The sequence below is a fragment of the Paramacrobiotus metropolitanus genome, unplaced genomic scaffold (assembly GCF_019649055.1).
Source record: "Paramacrobiotus metropolitanus isolate TYO unplaced genomic scaffold, Prichtersi_v1.0 Parri_scaffold0000220, whole genome shotgun sequence".
NCBI lineage: Eukaryota > Metazoa > Tardigrada > Eutardigrada > Parachela > Macrobiotidae > Paramacrobiotus > Paramacrobiotus metropolitanus.
The window spans coordinates 96,823-117,433 of record NW_026570440.1 but is presented as its reverse complement, the minus strand read 5'-3'; the positions used below and the strand labels follow the sequence as shown (position 1 = coordinate 117,433).

At 42.7% G+C, this 20,611-nt stretch overlaps 3 protein-coding genes across 4 annotated transcripts; all 3 read right to left on the bottom strand.

Annotated features, from left to right (window-relative positions):
• Nucleotides 1-1,509: 1,509 nt before the first annotated feature.
• On the bottom strand, nucleotides 1,510-2,620 carry LOC129601228 (uncharacterized; the record flags this gene model as incomplete). Its single annotated transcript, XM_055499982.1, has 2 exons — nucleotides 1,947-2,620; nucleotides 1,510-1,799 (listed from the first exon to the last, which is right to left on the bottom strand). Coding segments are annotated over exons 1-2 (783 nt in total), but the record flags the coding sequence as incomplete, so codon positions are not given.
• A 2,724-nt stretch (nucleotides 2,621-5,344) lies between these two features.
• On the bottom strand, nucleotides 5,345-8,778 carry LOC129601215 (uncharacterized). The gene is made up of 4 exons (XM_055499957.1): nucleotides 8,159-8,778; nucleotides 7,065-8,073; nucleotides 6,797-6,990; nucleotides 5,345-6,082 (listed from the first exon to the last, which is right to left on the bottom strand). Exons 1-4 carry the CDS (start codon nucleotides 8,526-8,528, stop codon nucleotides 5,730-5,732), a joined length of 1,926 nt encoding a protein of 641 aa, XP_055355932.1. The 5' UTR covers nucleotides 8,529-8,778; the 3' UTR covers nucleotides 5,345-5,729.
• A 5,177-nt stretch (nucleotides 8,779-13,955) lies between these two features.
• LOC129601219 (uncharacterized) lies at nucleotides 13,956-16,505 on the bottom strand. Of its 2 annotated transcripts, XM_055499968.1 has the most exons (3): nucleotides 16,000-16,505; nucleotides 14,945-15,925; nucleotides 13,956-14,874 (listed from the first exon to the last, which is right to left on the bottom strand). In XM_055499968.1, exons 2-3 carry the CDS (start codon nucleotides 15,652-15,654, stop codon nucleotides 14,334-14,336), a joined length of 1,251 nt encoding a protein of 416 aa, XP_055355943.1. In that variant the 5' UTR covers nucleotides 15,655-15,925; nucleotides 16,000-16,505; the 3' UTR covers nucleotides 13,956-14,333. The 2 variants fall into 2 exon arrangements, with proteins under 2 accessions (XP_055355943.1, XP_055355944.1); XM_055499969.1 differs by having other exon boundaries at nucleotides 14,945-16,505.
• Nucleotides 16,506-20,611: the final 4,106 nt, after the last annotated feature.

Sequence of the window (20,611 nt, the reverse complement as noted above, 5' to 3'; positions counted from 1 at the left end):
TCGCGCAGGTGAATTGCCTGATGGACACAGGCACTATACTGTATGTGTATTTGGTGACACTAATACATAAAATGCCAATAGTATTTTTCAAGCAGATGCACAGGTGAATCAAATGAGCTTGTACGATATTGTTTGCGTGTATCTTGTATGAGTGTAAATTATCGCCCAGTGTTAGAAACATGTTGCTCGATAGATATAAGCAATTTACCAGTTTATATATTATGTGTACTTGGTAGCTCATACGTACAATAACATATAAGAGCCGTACTGATAACGCCTGACTGTGCAAGGTTTAAAAGCGGAAAACCAATTGAAAGAAGGAACTATACTGGAAATATTCTCGGACGATGGAGTTATCACCATTAAAAGCCCAAGATATACTACGCTTGTAAAGATGTATTATGATGACTTTACAACATTAATGTATCGCGTTATGTCTACCAGATGGGGGCAGAGCCTCCCTTTGAATGCAGACCCCGATCATTGGGATTACATTGTCTAGCTATTTATCTTGTAATTTTCAGTTCATTTATGTTGTTCAGCATATTGCATAATGATACTTCTGTGTGTGTTTATGTGTGTGCTTTGTCTAATAAAAACAAAAATCAAACCAAAACTCTCCCGCTGATTATTTTATTCATACTTAATAACATATGCGCTCAAACGTGCAATAATAATACACATCAAACGAAATAGTCAACAAGTGAAACAGTAACATATTCTTTGTAAGCATGCCGTAGATAATATAAGTAAAACAAATAACGGACGATGAACAAAATACCCTTCACCTATAAGACCCATATACTACTTGCATAAAACATGAACGCTTAAAAATGATTACATCCCACGCCGCGCAGAACAAGTTTACGCACACCATGCATCTTGGTTTGGTCCTCAACGACCCCCCAGATCTTCTGCTGAATTTGATGGCATGCGCTTATTGCCGCCTCCATAGGGTCCCTGCCTGTGCCAACCTGAAACATAAATTATTTTCCATCACAATTTTGTTTATGAATATTGAGAATACCTTCTAATGATTGAATTATATTATATATATAATTTAATGTAACAGTATATAATATTTGTTATAAAATATCATTTTTTAATTTGATATAATATAATATAATTTATTCTAATATAATATTATGTTATATAATGTATGATACATAATGCAATAATACAGGATAACATAACATAGATTATAACAGATTATGAATGCGTAATATAATAATTCATAATTTACAATTTCAATTTATAATCTTATATTATAATAAATCTAATTTACAATATAATATTATATAATATAATAAACACATAATATAATATATAATATATAATATAATAATATATAATATGTAATATAATAATTTATAATATAATAATACATAATATAATAATAAAATAATATTTAATATAACAATATAATAATATGATAATATTTAATATAATAATATATAATGTAATAATATAATAATATATAATATAATATCATAATGAGATTATATTTACCATTTTATGGAATTCATGAATGTACCATCGTGTAAAGACAGAACACGATCCTTTCAGCATGTTGTGCCCCATTTGCAGATTCAGGCTGTGGAGGGAGCATAGAATGGCTCGATCGAGGGCCCATCCGGCTCTCCACTTCTCGTACAATTGCAGGTCCACAACGCTGGTCGTGTATCGGCGCACTCGCTCAATAAGGTTGAGAATGGCCGTATAGCACACGTTGGTCCAATCGGGATTAATCGACAGGCGTGTGCCGTTACTGCAGAAGTGGCAGAAGTACGTAGCATCCCCTGAAATTATCTAACTTTTATATAAAATATATAATTCGTGCAACGTATATAATTCTTTTTGTAAAGAAAAAAACTGATAATAATATAATACTGTATTAATATGTAAAATAATAATAGTAACAGTGATAATAATGATTTTATGCATACCGCGATTGATGACGATCAATACGGATAGGTGTCCGTATTCTTTATGCGTCTGCGGTTGAGTAGTCTTCAGCGGGATAACACATACAGGCGAGTCCAGAAGCAGCGAGACTACTTCCTTGTCGGTTGACAATCCAAAGCTGTGTGCCAGAGATGGCAAATCCCAGTCGTTAACCCAGAAGTTGTCACGGGCAATATTGTACTTATGACAATACAACACTTTTGCCGTAGGAATGTTGTTCAATCCGGCAATAGCATCGGTAACGGTATCTTGGAGGTTTGTCACAACGGCTCCCGGATACGTAAGTTGGCGCAGTAAACTGAGGCCCTCGACAAAATGCTCCTTCGTGTTCTTGTCCACGCGGGCTTTCTTACACGCAACTCGAAACAGTTCACATTTCGATTCGAAGTGTGTGAACATACTTCCTCTAACACGTCTTTTACATTGAGTACACTGTGAAAATACACGCTTGGTGCTAATGCACTTACGCCCCATTGTATACGCTTTTTTTGAAAATAACGGCTTAAAGTGAAACGATTGTAAGAATAATAATAATAATGAGCGTATCGCACAATGGAATTACTGTAATGAGTGTATCGGAATTTTGTGAAGTGATGCCGCGTGTGTTAATTCAGGTCACTTGGGCACGAGCCAATGTCCAGCCGAACTATAGAAATCGGCGGGCAATAAAACCCACCGCGCTAAACAGCTCAGGCAACCAGCCGTTAGCTTGTTTAAATTTTAAACATGTGCAATTATTACACGCACAAGCAGCGTGTGTGTAAGTGTGTGTGTGCTAGCGCGGCAGGCGATTGACCAGTTTATTGTTTACACTGGTCACTTGTCAGTGTTTAGACTGGCCAGCGCCTGTGCAGTTTTTGCTGGCTATAAGTGACCAGCGGTGTTGCCGGCTAATGCCAGTGTTGCCGGCCAGCGTGGTTGTGCACAGAGGCAGTGTGGTGACTCAGCCGGTCAGCCGTTGTATTGTGCAAACTGGTTGCTTCCACATGAGCCGGTGTGTATATGTGCGTGTATGAGTCACTCGGTATGGCAGATGGTGTGTACTGATAAGATTAATATTAGTTAATATTAATAATTAGGTTTCGCAGCCGAAAGGATGCCGCTCAACCAGGTTCGCAGTCAACAGGATGTTATTCTTCTCCTCATACATCGACCGCATGTCCGTGAACGTCGGCGCAGCAGCCGAACTCGCGGAAAGGGGAAAGTTAGCGAAACATGCCAGGCTGCAACCCAGATACGATTTCGTTGCTGCAGCCTTCGAAATTTTTTTACCTCATGGAGTCGGAACTAAAAAGCTAGTGGAAATGGTTGGAAACGGTATAGTGACTTTAACTTGGCACAAACGGGCGAAAGAGTTTTTTAAGCAGCGAGTATCTATGCAAATACAACGGGAAACGAGATTTGTGTAATGGTACGATCCCCGATCAAGACAGCATAGAGGAAGTATTTCTGTTATAAATCCTGTTATGTTTTGGTGCATAGTTTGTACTCGTATCATGATACTTATTAAAGTAACCTCTGCATTACCCGTGCGTGTTCTTGAGTTCGATGAACCACATGCATCCTTTTGCGTCGGTGCAAGCCTGTTTCATGCGCATCGCCTTGGCGGACTCCTACGGCGCGCCGTGCATGCGGATGGATCTGACTGGCTGCTGGAAGAAGCGCTGCTTAGACGTCAACTAGGGCGCCGAGGATAACGCCGGCTGTATTAACACACCGGGATCGTATCACTACGAATGCAGCGACGGCTACCCTTGTTCTGTTTTCTCTCAACGGCACCATTGCATATTCAGGTTACCTACATGAAAAGAAAACAGTGTTGGAAAAAATAAAAGAATGTTCAAGATAAATTGGTCGAAACGCATTATTATAGTGTTAACGAATCCATGTCCGCCGGTTCTGCGAGTACGAACGGGCTAGCAATTCTAATGCTTTCCTCAAGCAGCATTTTATTTTAGCTGTCGTCAAAGGAAATGCTACGGCTGTTTTGAGTGCATGGCCTTTTAACCCGAGATAGGATACGGATCTTGGCGGTTTTTTTTCATATTTAATTATTAACTAGAAGTAGTGAACCAGCGCTTGCAGTTTATGTTATTTGGTGGCTAGTGCCAATAAAGTCTTTCTTAATTGAGGTCGTAGTCCAGCGACTGGGTGGAGCTCTGAAAAGCACGTCAAGCCTTCTAACACCACTAACTGAGCGCTGATTTTCTTGCGGTATGGATTTTAGTTTTTCATGTACAAGCCGTTTACTTTTTTACAACTAAAGATAACCCGATTACGGAGGTTTCATGCGAGTCGGTGCGCCAGGCAACAAGAATAAACAAATAAACAATAATCAAAAGACGATGAGGGCGAAAGGGTGATACGAAGTATTTAAACGGCGTTTCCGGCGTTTTGTTCACGCAGAGATCCTCCTTGCGGTTGTCCACCATCGCGCTGCAGTCGGCGCCCGTCCAGCCCGGCTGGCACACGCAGACGCTATGATTTGATAGAAACGTCCAGTAATTCCCGAATTAAAAATAAAATAATCCAATATATAAATTCATTAGTGTGCTTCCAAGAGGTCAATGATACCCCTGGCACTTTAATAAATCTGGTACTTAATTACAGTTATCATTTGCCGGTGAGTACAGCCTGTAATAATTATAAACTACTCTTATAATTACTGTATTGGTACTTTACTATTTAATAATAACAATTTATTATTATTATATTATTATATTATTATTATATTATGTTATCATATTATTTCTATTAATATATGATATTATTATTATTTCTATTTCTATTATTAGTATTACTATAAGGATGCATAATTTCTGGGATAGCTGAAGAAGCTCTAGGACAGGAATTTCAGTCCCAAACCTGAATAGCAGAATAAATTCATTTAAATTAAACTGAATCAAGTTGCCAGCGCGCAGCCGATTAGTAGAAATTGGAGAGGAAATAACATAAAAAAATATTAGTCGAGATCTCAGTTATTATGATTACAAATATACGTAGTTCCAAGTTGTTGCCGCGAAGCATGTTAATCGTACAATTTTGTGGCTAATAACTGAAAACGAAAATATCGCGTGTAGAGGACATGTGCGACATTTACTGCTTCATCACCGGCAGATGCAGTAAAGACCGCGGCGGTTAGCCGGTGTGCAGTTGCAGGACGGTCCTAGCCAAGCCACCGGCCGCAATGTAGACCACCTCCGACTAGGACTTATGTCCGTGACTTGCGAGTTATGGCTGTTAGCGTTGTGGACATGGTTGATAACTTTCGTAGCTCAAATGTTTTGGACGACAACTGTTTTTCGAATGCTGAAACGTTTTCGGTCTGGAAGATGGTTAGCACTGCTAAAATGAATAGAAAGGTCGTCGTTACTTGGTCACTAGAACAGGGAAGAGCGCACTGATAACGGACGGGCACCTGGCGAGCATCGTGCAGTCGAAGAGCACGTAGAGGGCTTTTACGTACTTCCAGTGCGAAAACGACGAGGCGCTGGCGATCAAAAGCGAGGGAGCGCATGCTTCTGCATACCGTTTCCGTTTGGTCAGCATCAGTAATCAAACAACCAGCAGTGCGATTAAACCGATTAAAAGGCTGGACAAAGTTTACTTCAGGTTAAATTGGTTGCAATTTGCGTCTTTTTTGTAATTTGCGGTACTCCAACTAGAGTAATCAAATCAATTTAATTTTTTATCAATTAGTACTTTGTTTCGTAAGCTTTAATTATGCAAGTCGATGCACAAGGACGCATGATGCTAAACGCCGTTTAAGCGGTTATATCTGGAAAGATGTCAATATACTGACTGACGGAAACCGTGGTTGCAGGTGTATACCACAAATTACTGTATCCAGCCAGCCAGGCTGCAAACTGTTCGTTATCCTTCGGCGGCAAATTGACAGTCGACCATCCTGCGCCGCCTCTGGTATCGTAAACCTCTATCGTAACGTCTTTCTTGTACCTTGACTGCATGCCGCCGCAGATGTATATTCGATCCTTGATGACGTAAGCAGTATGCCGCCATCTGGGCTGATGAAGTGGTTCAATCTTTTCCCACGTTGTACTACCCAGTCTCAAACGAATACAGTCAGCTGTTGCAGTAAAGTCAACCCTTGCGTCGTCTAAAAGGGGTCGGCCTACTTTACCTTTGCCCGCCCTTTACCTTTGCCTTTTAAGTTTGCCCTTTTCTACTTTACCTTTACCTTTGCCATTGCCGCCGTGATTGCCTTCACCGTCGAAAAATTATCCTTAAAAACAATTTAAAATTGTATCGATCGTTAACTAACCTTTTAAAAATAATTATCGTCGCCATCAGCCGTTTCAAAAATGAGACTTTTTGTGATAATTGATGCATTAAACTTAAGCATGTATTTTTGTGCCGCCCGTCTGGATAATGTTTATCCAGATGGGCGGCAGAAAATCACAAGTTTTCTAGAAAAGTAAACCACTCACAGATCATACTGTCCCAGCCGCCAGCGGAAATATACGGCCTTGTTTCGCTAACCATTTCCACTAATTTTAATTATCGCATTTGTTTGTATAGAAAATTATTGCAGGAATGGACAAAAAATTTGCGCTTATGGTTTACATGTTGTGAACCCTACAAAAAAAGGTAAGTTCTACTGGTGTCACATTTTTGCAGCAGTATGTTACTCCAAGAAATGCAATCGAAGTACAGAGTACTTAATACTTACGCGCGACGTCAAAATCGGAAAACTGACAGGGGGATGGCAATCATGGCGGCAAAGGCAAAGGTAAAGGCAAAGTAAAGGGCGGGCAAAGTGGAAAAAGGCAAAGTGGACAGGCAAAGGCGGGCAAAGGTAAAGTAGGCCGACCCTCTGAAAGCTCTCCGCCCATAATGTATATGTGTCCGCTGACCACGGCCATTGCAAAACCAAAGCGGCTTTCCAGCCGATCTGGTAAGTACTTCCATTCCTTGATCACCGTGTCATACTGGAAGAGGCGGCTCTCAGTAGCATAAAATATCTGCTCACGGCATTTGGCCACCGCTCGTACAAACGTATCAGGGCTATAAAACATAAAAAGCTAGAATCGTTTGATACAAAGACTGCAATGTATGCTGCCCCAACAAAAAGGTCATACCATTGATTTGGTTGAGTTGAAGGTGCAATTTCGCCTGTAGAAATGTTCATTTCTGTGAAGATTCCGGTATCGTCAACGAAATAAGACTTGTCCTCTACCGCAGCCACCATTGTGTACGCATTTTCTCGTTTATCCAAAGAAGGAAATGGGTCGTGTTGATCCCATGTTCCCTCGTCGACATTCCACAAATGGAATTTCACCTTTTTGATGTCATTATGACGTACCAGCTCCCTAATTACAATTTTGTTGCCTGCTACCGCTAACCTGCCATACGGATACCCCTCAAATTTTGGTGCGCCCCGCACCTCTTGAACATTGACAGAGTTAGTCAACGGATCGAATATCATGACGCAGAGATCTTTAGAATCCCTGAGCCCAATAAATACTATGACGTCTTTCTTCGGTAGCTTCTGCAGTAATTCTCTGGCGGATAATCGGTTTGCGCTCCTTGTATCCAAACACTGTCGAATAATGCACGCTAAATCGTCTTCAATGTCGTCGCTCACAGAAGGAATGTAACCGTCGATTATCAGGCGTGCAAACTGGTAATTTTCAAGAGCGCTTCCCGCATCGACGATATTCCCATCCTTTACGAGCTGTTTCTTGGGTACACGTGCATAGATTTCGGCCATCTCCAGAATGATGCATCCCAGGCTCCACATATCTGTTTTTCGTCCTGGTCGCTCCGCTTCTTGTTGGGAGAATTTCCTCAGCATTTCCGGTGACATATAGCGCATTGTGCCACGTAACTGGGCTATATCTGCAGAACAGGTGGCACTCTCTTTCATCTGCACAAGATCGTCTAAATCGCCAATCACCAGTTTCTCGCTCCCACTTGGCCCAATGCTTAAGAGTACATTTTCAGGCTTCAAATCACCATGAATGATGCCCTTTTGATGAAGGAATTCGAGTCCCTTGCCCATGTCCCTTGCGAATTGAAACACTTGCTCCCAGTTATTCAAAACGGTCGCGTTTTTCTTAGCTTCCTTTAAAACCTGAGCAAGATCACCTACAATAATACAACATAAATAAAGTATATAATATACAAAAAACAGAAAACAATTTTTGTAAAAGCAGTTAATAATCCATTTCACTTTTATAATAATCCATTGCCAGCTCCACTGTCACTCCGCCGGAAGAGTTGGTGATGGAGACCTTGTGATAGACAACGAGATGTTTGTGCTTCAGTTCCGTGAGTTGTCGCAATCTTTTCACAGCTGTCTTCCAGTTTTCCTGATCGGCAGCAATTTCAAAATTATTTGCGAGATGCATCACTTTGACGGCTACAAAATCTGGCTCGGAAGGAGTGCGAAATCGAAAGAGCGCTTTTCTGACTTTGGCTTTGTAAACTATTCCAAACGCCCCCCTTCCAATAAAGTCCTTTGTGGTGTAGCGGTACTGAATACGGCTGCCGGTTTCTTCGACTACCCGAGAATCGCTGATACCGTTATCCGCCATTTCCATCAGAATACACAATCGATTTCCGTTTAAGCCAAGGTAAACTTTCCTTAGAAAAATTCTGCTGAACCGCGCTTGCAGCACTCGCACGATTCAGGATTTGAAAGCAGAGAAGATCATCCGCTTAACGTATTGTCTATAGAGTAAAAACTTCAAGTGTCTGTACGGCCTTCTAAAGCCCACTAACTGCTGTAACGAAAATGCAGATCATCATTCGAAGGACGAACTAAACAACTGTAACATTAAACAAAACATCCTTTAGTTCAGCAATTTTGCTGGGTAAGCACATGGCAGAGAAAGTTTACGACTATTGAATTGTCATGATACTATTGATACGCGATGCTGTTTGATAACGCGGCTGATAAGATATCAATGTGATGAGTTTTGCTGCATGTGCTAAGTGACACTGTTTCTTCCACTGATACGAAGATAAGATAATTGCGGAACTTGACAAGTTGTATTAAGTTTTGGGCGTTCGATGGAAAGCTGCCCAAGCCCCTAAACATTTGATCGGTAGTGCCGGAGTTCTGTGTGCAATTGTACATCCAGTGCGGAGAAGTTCTGTTTCATGTCACGGCGTGAGCGTTGTGTGTAACCGTCCAAAACGTCCGGACATCTGAGACTTCCAGCGGACGTTCTGGTGCTTATACGGTTCAAAAACACCACACCCAGATTTTTTAGTTTTTTACCCTTCGCAAAAGGGGTGAGTGTAAATGCTTATCCGCTCGTTTGGGCCTGGCCTTCCATTTGTATCCGGAAGTTTCTGTCAGAGTGTATCAGTACTTCGATGTTTCTTACATTTTGTTCATTTTGCGTATTATGTTTTCACATTTTACTTTTCGGTCTCCGGTATCATCCCTCATGTGCAATGTGCATGGCGCACGTACATTTAGCAAGCGGCGAATCTTCGTTCCCTGGCAGGGATGCGCCAACCTGAACGTACATGCTTATGCACCGCCGTTATTTTATCCCATGTCCGCGTCGTAACCGTCATATTGTGCATTGCCAGTGTCAGCTGCCGATTTACGACAGCGTTCTCAGTTCGTTATTATTCTGTAACTAGCGTTTTCCGAGCTATTTTTGGCTAGTATTTGACACAAACCATTGAAATTCGAAAAAATAAATTTCTATCAGAGTTCGGCGATAACATAAAAAACGAAAACAAAAGCATGATAAAAAATTTTATTGGCAATAGCCGCCCAAATGGCAATAAACGCGAGCGCTGGTACACTACTTAATAGTTAAAAATTAAACATTAAAAAAACAACCAAAATCCTTATCCTCTCTCGGATTAAAAGGCAATGTACTCAAAACAGCCGTAGCATTTCCTTTAACAACAGCTAAACTAAAACGCTGCTTGAGGAAAGCAGTAGAACGCGCTTCGCCCGTTATGTCCCGAATCTTCCGGCCCATGAAATGCAGCATTTCACTGAAAGCAGGGCCAAAAACTCCCAGTGTCTCAATAACCAGCGGATAAAAGAGGTAACCGTATTCCAAAAAGGAATACGTCCGGCGCTTGGAATTTTCTGCCATTTGGGACACACTTCCGGATTTCTTCGCGCTTGCAGCGACGTGGGAATCTGCTACAGTACACCAGCTTGTTACATCCCAAACAAGCGGCCTGCCTTGGCGAACAGGTATCAGCGTCATTCCGTCGGGTCTTTTCCCGTCTGTGCTGGATAGTCCAGTCGGTTCCAGTTGACAAGGGTAACCAGCGCTTTCGCAACAATTTTTTGCGATGCTGTTCATTTCTTTATGCCGCGCCCATCGTCCTTTGGTTGATTTATTGCATGATAGCCCGTGATGACCATTGGTTTCGACTTGTGTACCGCACGCGATGCAATGGTGTGCCACTATAATTATGTGATATAATAAAAGTAAAAAGCAGACTAAACTCTACTGAAAAATAAAATAATTGGATTGTAAGAGACTGGGATTAATATTTCCCGTTACCTCAACATGGTCATTTCTTTCCTCCAGGTTACGACAGCCTATAATTGGCCCCTGCCAAAAGGTCACCGGCCCCGCTCCCTCTTGGCCAGTTAACCTAAACCTTAAATTCCCCGCCACCCTCCGCCTTGTCCCTCGCCCTCGCGAGGCACTCCCTCTTCTTCGTAGATTACGCGCCCGCTTCCGCTCTAACCAGTCACCTAGTTTACGAAAATGGTCTTTGTTTTCAGTGGTTGGGTACAAAGTACAATCTTTCTGGCGACGTACACGAGCCGCAATCCTTGCGGCTCGGCGTCGCGCCCTTCGGAGGGTACGTAGAAGGCGGGCATATATTGCTGGTCGGTGCCTAATGTATAAGACAGGCACCAATCAAGTAAACCCGTCGATCCAATTTCGATTTCGGCTTCAGGCTTTCATCGATGAATCTTTCGTCGTCTTCGACATCCCTTATCGTTGGTCCTCTTGAGTGGTGCTACAGCAGCCTGCCATAGCCAAGAACAACGCTACTGTGCTGCAGCTGCACGGCGCCGATACCGATGTGCATTTTGCCGACACCTACCGCTTGATCGGGATAGGAGAGAAAAATTATCTTGTGTCTGACAGCCATTTTCACTAAACCCTGTGTTTTTGACACTAATTTTTTCCGCTTTCAAAAATTGCCGGGAAATCGCAAACCCCGGGACGTATCAATCTGAAATCGATATTTCGCTGGATTCGTAGTCAATACTAAGTGCACAATTTGCCACTTTGCCTCTGCATGGCGCATTGTAGGTTTTTTCCAGGCTAATCTGAGCGGAACACCTCGTTTTAACGAGTGAATCGTAGTGCTGTAGCATTTTACAAACGGTTTCTCTGTGCGTTGATGCTTTCTAAATGCAAAATCAAATATCATTCGTCTGAATTACAGACGAAACTGACTACTGAGCGAGCGAATAAGTGCATTTTTTCCTATAACATACTCTAAATTTTAGCGAAATACAATGCACAACGGTAATGCGACCGAGATGCAAGCATTATGAAAATCAAAAAGTTATTCCACTCTCTTCGATACACTTCCTCGGTGATTCAAACAGAGGGGTTTTATCAAGATTCTGTGAGATTACAGCGAAACTAAAAAACAACTTTAGCGAAATAAATTAACAAAAGTGAAAACACTACTTAACAAAGTACCTGACGCATGAAAATAATATGATTTGGATTTTGTGCAGATTCGAATTACCTATGCCATAATATAGTGTCATCATCTTCCACCATTGCGAAATGTCTTTGTTGGCCCCTACAAGTACCCAAAAGTGGACCGCCCCGCGCCCTTCTCGCTAGCACCCAGCCGCCCGCTGCTCTCTATCTTGTGTTCAGAGCACACAAAGAAATTGTGTGCTTTAATTGAAATCATCGTCAAGAAGTTGTTGCAGTTGCAGCTGGAGTGTTTCGCAATATAGTTCTCTCGTTATGTACCACCTGTGCAGGTCGCCGATGACCTTTGCGAGCCTACTTATGCGTACATGTAACGACTACGTAGGTAACGCACCCGTATTACAGTGACTTTTATTCAGCAAACACACCCACATTAACAATGTTAATAGGTAATTTAATCCAGGTGCAGGCTGGGAGTCATATGGTAGACTGCGGGACTGCCACTGCCCGACTACTGACTGGTACAGAATGGAGCGGGTCGTTATACATGGGACTAGTCAGGATGGTCAAAGCTGACATGGATGGGGTTGGTGTAGCGAAAAACCACTGCCAGAATGTTTGACGACATTATGATGTAATAGGCCGTCAGCGCGATGTCATATGACCGGGCTGGTATTTGCGTGATTGCACGCCGGTTTCCGGTGAGGTGAGGTGACCAATGCTGCCGTCACAACAGGCCGTTGCGTGTAGTGGCAGATCAAGTCCTGGACTGAGCGCAACCATCACGTTTGCGGAAAGCGATAACGGTCAAGGAGGCAGACTGGTGGGAACGGCGAGGTTAAGGTGGCTATGACCTTTCCGGTATCAACCAACCGGTAAGCAGTGAAGGAAGCGATACCCGTGCGGAGGGTGCTGGAGCGGATGTTGTACACCACCAACAGGCCGGCGATCCCCTTTAATTTGACAATCACTGATCAACAACGGGACGATTCTGCATCGACTACTTGGATTTTACGATGTGTTTTAGTGTAATAAAGCCGACGTCCTGACGATCCGTATCAGGAAAACTGCCATTGCCCGCCAGGGGCGGTAAAGTGCCGGTGTAGTGCGCAGTATATCGGCACCACAGCGCAGTGTGTGGGAACGCAGCTTTCTGTTAAGGGGCGCGACATGCTGGGACTCGGTAGCCGCCTCTGACGTGCACGTTATGTCGTTGAAAACCGGGAGTGTGGCGCAGCTTTGCCGAAAACAGTAACCGACGGAAGTACACTTTTGTCGAGGAACCTTCCCTATCCACTGGCAGTCGAGTTGCTAGGAACATTTAGTACGGTCTCGAGATGATTCATTCTATCGGCTGGAAAACTCACAGAGCTACTGGAGAACCTCTCTACAGTGTATGGCGCTTTTGCCACAGCGGTGAACAGCGGCTGAATTAGCAATTTGTAACTTACGAATACAGTATTTTCCTTCCGTTTTTTTGCAGATTAGTACTGCCCAAAAAGTTTCCGCATGCCGTCTAACTTTGCAGTGCAGATCATACACAGTATCTATAATATTATGCCCTACGGGAAGCAGTTTAAAACAATAATTTTCTATATTATGGATTTTTCTGACGTAAGCACGGGAGGAGAGGGGTGCTGATTGCAGCGATTCTTCACTTTGAAGCAAAGCGATATTAATCGGCACGGAGAGAGAATTGTCACATTGCCGAACTTGTGTTTGACGCTCAGTTTCGATAAATTAATGTGTACAAGTGCTACTCGTACCTGTCTGATAAGGATACTGCCGTAACATTGATTTGTCGCGGATTTTCGTTCTAAAGTAGTTCGTTCCAAAGTCAGTTTTGCAGGGTTGATTGCGGCTCATACAATTACACTTATATGCCTTGCCTTTAAAGTATCCTGCTGGTCTGTATATATACTGTATTCTCTGGACCTCTGTACAGATTCCACTTCACTCCACCATAGAAATTAAAATGTGTAAAGCTGGAATCACGAAATTATTTTTATAATGACTTGAAGGTGCAGTTGAATATATCTCCAGAATACTACTGGCGGCGTTTTACCTAGTCTTCGTAAGCCCGGTTGCGGCTGAAAGTGCAGATATATTCCGGCTAGCGGTTTTAATAGTGAAAAGTATGACTATTGTTTCTATCGGTGCTGCACGTCTTTCTGTCCATGACTACAACCGAACGAGATCAGTTGGTCCGCGCTTCCTGTTTGGTAATCATTAATACCACCATGGTCCACCAAGTCGATTACACCGAATAAAAGGCTTCGAATTTACTTCTTGTGATTGATTTATTCGGGCAATAGCCTATTAACAGAACAGCAAGCCTGCGCTGGTAGATACTAATTAAAGATTCCGAATTTACACATTGAAGAAACAACCAAAATCATTGCTGTCATTTCCAACTTTCGATCGTGCATTTAATGTACCCAAGACAGCGAGACTGAAACGTTGTCTTAGGAAGGCAGTGGATCGAGATTCGCCGGTTAAATCGCGGATTTTCCAACTGACGAAGCGCATCATCTCAGCAAAGGCAGGCCCAAAAGTTCCATACGTTTCTATTGTTGAACTGATTGTGCAATTTGCACACGTAATCTTTTTGGTAATGTTGTAAGTACTTACCATTAGGAAATATACCTTACTTGTCATTTGACACTTAGCTTCATAAGCTTTAATTGTACAAGTTGATGCACAAGAACGCATGGTGGTGAACGCCGTTCAACCACTTATATCAGGAAAGATAGCAATATCCGGATTGACGGAAACCGTGGTTACTGCATACCACGAATTTTGGTATGCAGCCATCCAGGCGGAAAACTGTCCGTAGTATTTTGATGGCAAATTGACAGAAGACCATCCTGCACCGCTTTTGGTATCGTAAAACTCTATCGTTACGGCGTTTTCATCTTCAGAATGGCTACCTCCGCAGATGTATATTCGATCTTTGATAACACAAGCAATATGATTAAGTCTAGGCTGATGAAGCGGTTTAATCTTTTCCCACGTTGTGCTACCCAGTTTCAAACGAATACAGTCAGCTGTTGCAGTATAGTTCAGCGCAGCGTCGTTCCAAAGCTTTCCACCCATAATGTATACGTGTCCGCTGACCACAGTCATTGCAAAATCGAAGCGCTCTTGTAGCCGGCGTTTTAAATATTTCCACTCCTTGATCAACGTATTATACTGGAACAGTCTGTCTTCAGTAGCGTAAAATATTTGCTCACGGAATTTAGTCACGGCATCTCCATCGAGGTAAGGGCTATAAAGTGTCAAAGCTTGAACTGCTTGGTGTTATGACTGCAATTTATGCCCAAAAAAAATGGTCGTACCTTTTATTGGCTGTGATGTTGCCAGTAAAGATGTTTATTTCCAATAGCATATCGTCTAGTCCCCATAAATAAAGCGTGTCTTCTACCGCGATCATCGTTGCACCCGGATTTATATAATAAGGGGAAATAAACTCCTGTTGAACCCATATTCCTTCGTCGACAGACCAGCAATGTACTTTCACCTTTTGGACGCCAATATGACGTATCCGTTCTCTGAATATGATTTTGTTGCTTGTTACCGCCAACTGCCACTTTGTTGCCAAATCCATTTCTGGTGCACCCTGCACCTTTTGGACAATGACAGAGTTAGTTAACGGATCGAATATCATGACGCAGAGGTATTTAGAATCCTTGAACCCTAAAAATACGATGATGTCCTTTTTCTGTAGTTTCTGCAGTAATTCCCTGGCCGATAATCGATTTGCGCTAGTTGTATCCAAACACTGTCGAACAATGCATGCTAAATTATCTTCAATATCGCCGCTTACAAATGGAACGAAACCGTCGATTATCAAGCGTGCATACTGGTAATTTTCAAGAGCGCTTCCGGCATCGACAATATTCCCATCCTTTATTAGTTGTTTGTTGGGAGCACCTGCACAGCTTTCGGCCATTTCCAGAATAATGCATCCCAGACTCCACATATCTGTTTTTCGTCCTGGTCGCTCTGCCTGTTCTAGGGAAAATTTTCTCAACATTTCCGGTGACATATAACGGGTTGTGCCTCGTAAATGAGATAGCAAGTAGCACTCTCATTCATTTGCACCAGATCATCCAAATCGCCAATCACCAGTTTCTCGCTGCCCCTTAAAACAAAGCTCACAAGTATATTTTCAGGCTTTAAATCGCCGTGAATGATGCCTTTTTGATGGAGGAACTGAAGTCCCTGCGCCATGTCCTTTGCAAACTGGAACACTTTTTCCCATTTATTCAAAAGAGCCCCGTTTTTCTTAGCTTGTCTCAAAAACAAAGCAAGATCCCCTGCAAAATCGTTTGCGTAATAACGAAAGCAGTACAACTTGGCAAAAGAACTTGGCAAAAGCTCTTTAGATCACCTTTACGATAATCCATTGCCAGCTCCACTGTCGCTCCGCCTGACGATTTGGTGATGGAGACTTTGTGATAGACTAAGAGATGTTTGTGCTTCAGTTCAGTAAGTCGTCTCAATCTTTTCGCAGCTGTCATCCAGTTCTCCTGGTCGGCATCGCTTTCGGAATTAATTGCAACGTGTATCACTTTGACGGCTATAAAATCTGGCTCCCAGGTGCGTGCCTTCATGATTTTGGCTTTGTAAACTACTCCAAACGTTCCCCTCGCAATAAAGTCCGTGCTATTGTAGCGGTATTGTATACTGCTGCCAATTTCCTCGACTGCACCGAAATCGCGGATGCCTACACCTTCCATTTCCGCAATTACGGGATTATATCAACTGTTACCAAAATAAAAAGCAGGTATGCACGTTGTTCAAAGGACGAATTACAGATGACTATGAACACACTGTTTTAACGTAGTTCAGCAAGAATGCTAAACCCAGTAGACTGTACGAAGCAGTTCTGTACGAAGCAAACTGCTTCGAACTGCTTCGTATAGTTTGGCATTCTTGCTGAACTACGCTTTACGATTTGCTGTACGGCAAAGAAGCTTGCTATTGATGAGTTGTACACCGCGCCGGGCAAGATACGCGACAGTGATAGCGCGAACTGATAAGATACCGTCAACGTGATAAGTTTTACTGCTTGTGCTAAGTAATATTATTGTTGCTTCTGTAGCGAAAGTAGGATAAGATTACAGTAATGTAACCCACACTTGACAGGCGTGAAGTTCTGACTTGTGTTCCGTTTTCTCCATTCGATCGATGCTTCCCAGTCCTATACCCAAGCAAATGGTCAGAACCAGAAATTTGTGAAATTTACGTGAGCCTATTTGATGTTGCATAAAGGGGGGTACGGGCAATACGTTGCGTGTAGAAGCCGAGCAACAAATTAAGCATAAGCTATTACAGCGAGAATAACAAATTTGCGCCCAACATCGACTGGTTACAACGGCGCTCCACGCTGCACTATTTAAACACGTTTCATGCATTTGGCGTGGGGGTGTGCTGCAAATACGAGAAATATGCAAGACACCAGATATTTAAGGGAGTGGCCCGGTACACGGCACCAATATTCGTGTTCATGCACGAAAACTTGTGCTTTCGCGCACTCCCAAACAAATTCTTGTTTCGGTTTATGACATTCTGTAGCCAGAAGATTTGTATACACTGACGTGAAAACCGTTTGTGGCGCAACATTCGGTTCGGGAGTTATGGCTGTTAGAAAATACCAAAAAGTTTAAATGCGTTCCGGTGTACCAAAAGTCTCATTATGGACCGATCTCCCTCAAATTTTGCCCATAAATGCACATAACCACGAAGAACGTTTTTACACCGATCCACTGTTCTAGCATGTTTTTCAAATTTTAAAATGAATTTCAAAAATTTTAAAATTTATTTTAAAATCTAACTGCGGAGCGCAACTTGTTGTTGCGATAAATGTAATGCCGGTGCAATCATTTAGAGCTTGTACTCGCTTGTACTCTGCACCGGCGTGCATTGTACCGGCGTAAATACCACCAATCCGATTACACCTAATAAAAGGCTTGAAGCAGTTTACTTCGTGTTGAACTGACTTTGTGATTTGTGTTGTAGGGAATCTTTTGGTAATGCTGTAATTAGAGCAAACGTTGTAACTAGAGTAAATGTACCTAGAGCAACTAGGTAACTAGAGTAGAGTTAAAGTTATAATGTTTTAAATTTGTAATAAGACTAAATTCTGCTTGCTGTTAGACGCATAATTCACAAGCTCTGACTCTACAAGCTGATGTAAAACAACGCATGATGCTAAACGCCACTTTGCCTTTGTCGCCGTAATTGAAAGACCTTGCACAGTGTGGAAGCGACAACCACATAACGACCACGACACAATCTGTAAGAGCACTCTTTACCTCAAAACCTGTTATGGAGGAACAGTGGATGGAAAGACTAGATGGCCTAACTACGAAAAAGTCTGGAACCTGGAATCCATGCTGCAAATACGAGAAATATGCAAGAAGATACGTTTATGCGTTACCTGTCTTCACGCTGATGGTAGCAACGCGACAGAGAGATCCATCAAGGTGGTACTGCGCATGAAGATCGAAGAAATGACGAAAGGTCATGGAAACTACTGAGAGTTAAAGTTCACCCCGTCTCAAAGCCAGACTATACAAAAGATAATAGTGGAAGCCCTTGAAGTAAGGGAGAACCGGAGACTTAGGTAAAAAGGTCACCAAGAGGTCTTATAGCAAATCCTCATTCAAAAAAGGATACCAGAGCAAACCGTGAAGTCAGGCGCTCCGTAGTCAGGCGCCTGGACACACGCACTTCCATCGTTCCCAATCGGAAACCTTTTGGATGATGAGGCTTTTCGCTTTGCCGTCGCAATTCGGCTGGGCGCACCCGCTTCATCTGATCACCAGTGTAAATGCGGAAGCGACGTTGCTGCCGACGGTCACCATGGCTTGAGCTGCAAATTTTCAGCCGGAAGACGCCCTAGACACGACTGCATTAACGACATCTTGCGACGGGCTCCTGGAGCAGCAGGCATACCCGCAAGGACTGAGCCCAGAGGCATGCAACATGAGTACGAAACACGTCCCGATGGCATCACCACTTCCCATGGACAAGGGGACTATGTTTGGCATGGGTTGTCACCTGTGTTGACACTGTCGCCCGTCTGAGTTTTAAAGATATGGATTCTGTCGTTTCTGAACAACGGTACGCTAATAAAGAGAATCACTATAGGCAATTCTCTACACCCTCGTCAATATAGGCACCCATTTCCGCACCCAGTATTTTACAGACACCTTTTTCTACTCGTATTTATTAACCCGGCAGCGTCTTCTAGGTGCAAAAAGCACCACTAAAGTTCCTCAATTTTTACCAAACCAGAATAGTCGATATTATTGCAACGATGTATGCATTCGATAGAGCAAAGATTGCTCTTTTCACACAGTATTTTTGTTTTTTGTTGAAACGCACTAGAAAACAGCCACAGTGCTTAAAAAACACTGCAAAATTTAAGAAAAGTTCTACGAAGTGTATATAAATCAGCGATTATGCCAGAAGACTGATATTAAATCAGTATCAACTTCATAATAATATCTCGAAGCTCCAGTTATCCAAAAAAGTTTACAGCTCCGATGTAAAAAACAATGCATTTTCAAAAACGGCTGGTGCAAATTGCACCACTTGGCCATTGCCGGGTAGCAGTAACATGCTGCCTGAACAGGCAGAGTGATCAGAGCCGCATACTCATATGATGCAGCCGTTGCTCACTTATGAATAGTCGAGCATAACTCTGGCAGTTAGCTGATCGATTAACAAAGCAAATGAGGACACCTGATTGATTCTATAATTCAAAGAGCAGTAGAAAATCGTTTTCCTGATTATATTATAATGTTTTCTTCGAGTGATATAGGAACAATAACAATAAAAAGACGTTGTGATTGAACAGCCAGTCAACAATATGGCTGACCGTGCACAGTTTCGTGCACAAGTGAACTGGCGCAGCCCATACCGACCCTGTTACATACCGACCGGAAGTTGCAAATGTTTCAGTTTTAAATTCAGCCGTGAACCTGTGGACGATGAATTAATGCGCACAAGCTAACTATTACCAGGACCTATCAAATGCAAACAATTTCGAGTAAATCGGACTGTCACAAAGTTGTGTACGAAGTAATTTGTTCCATGTCGCACAGGCAACCACCTTGCCCACACCATAGAAAAGCGCTGCTGTCATGCCCAAGTGGTGCAATTTGCACCTAGCCTTTAAATTTTAAACTACTGCAGCAAAAATTTTGAAAAAATTAATTTTAGTTCATTATATTATTGTTATTCGATGGTATGAATTTCAACTTCGACAAAAAACTCCTTGATACCCCGGGCACTGCCAGGTTAAAAAGAAACACCCGATTAATGTAATTCTTCATTTTAAACGCTCAAGAAACTTCACTTATTACACAGCATCAACTGACTCATGCGGCCTAATCACAGAGAACATTTGATCTAAATTTGCCCCCATCGGTGCCGTTCCCAAGATAGATGCCGCATTGCCTCGTTGGATTTCGATGCTGATACGCTGGCGCAGGAATTCTGTGGCCCGCTTTTCGCCGGTTTCCTGTTGAATCTTCTGTCCAACTACTGTCATCATACGAGTTGCTTCCGGTTCGGGCGGTCAAACCGTCTCGAAGCCCAAGGCGCTGAAAAGGTAGTTCGGAGTGATGTCCCGGTATTTTTCCGCCTTGCTTTGCTCGGCCTGTGCTGCCGCCGCTCCCGCACGTGTAGACGTTGCCACGATGTGCGAAATGGCCATGGTGTTAACACACGTGGCGTCCCATGCCAACATTCGCCCTCTTTCCCATGGTGTCAGCGTAACACCGTCAGGGCGCTTGTTACTTGTTGGGCAGATACCTTGTGGCTCCAATTCGCTTTCGAAGCCGGCGGAGGCGAGACTGCGCTTCCAGATAGCATTCAGACATGTAATTTGTAGGCAACCTCTTCAATTCGTTTTTGTACATACATACTTCGATTACAGAATTTGATTATAATTTCATGTGCGTGCGTTGTCTTAAAACAGTGCACTTGCA

Bases quoted from the DNA above. Each gene is read 5' to 3' on its own strand.
- LOC129601215 (XM_055499957.1), bottom strand. From the start codon at position 8,528: ATGGAAATGGCGGATAACGGTATCAGCGATTCTCGGGTAGTCGAAGAA. The intron at 8,074-8,158 runs GTGAAATGGATT...GTATTATTGTAG, and splicing joins GGCAATGGATTATTATAAAA to GTGATCTTGCTCAGGTTTTA. The intron at 6,083-6,796 runs GTCGGCCTACTT...GACCCCTTTTAG, and splicing joins GGGCGGAGAGCTTTCAGAGG to ACGACGCAAGGGTTGACTTT.
- LOC129601219 (XM_055499969.1), bottom strand. From the start codon at position 15,654: ATGTCACCGGAAATGTTGAGAAAATTTTCCCTAGAACAGGCAGAGCGA. The intron at 14,875-14,944 runs GTACGACCATTT...GACACTTTATAG, and splicing joins AACATCACAGCCAATAAAAG to CCCTTACCTCGATGGAGATG.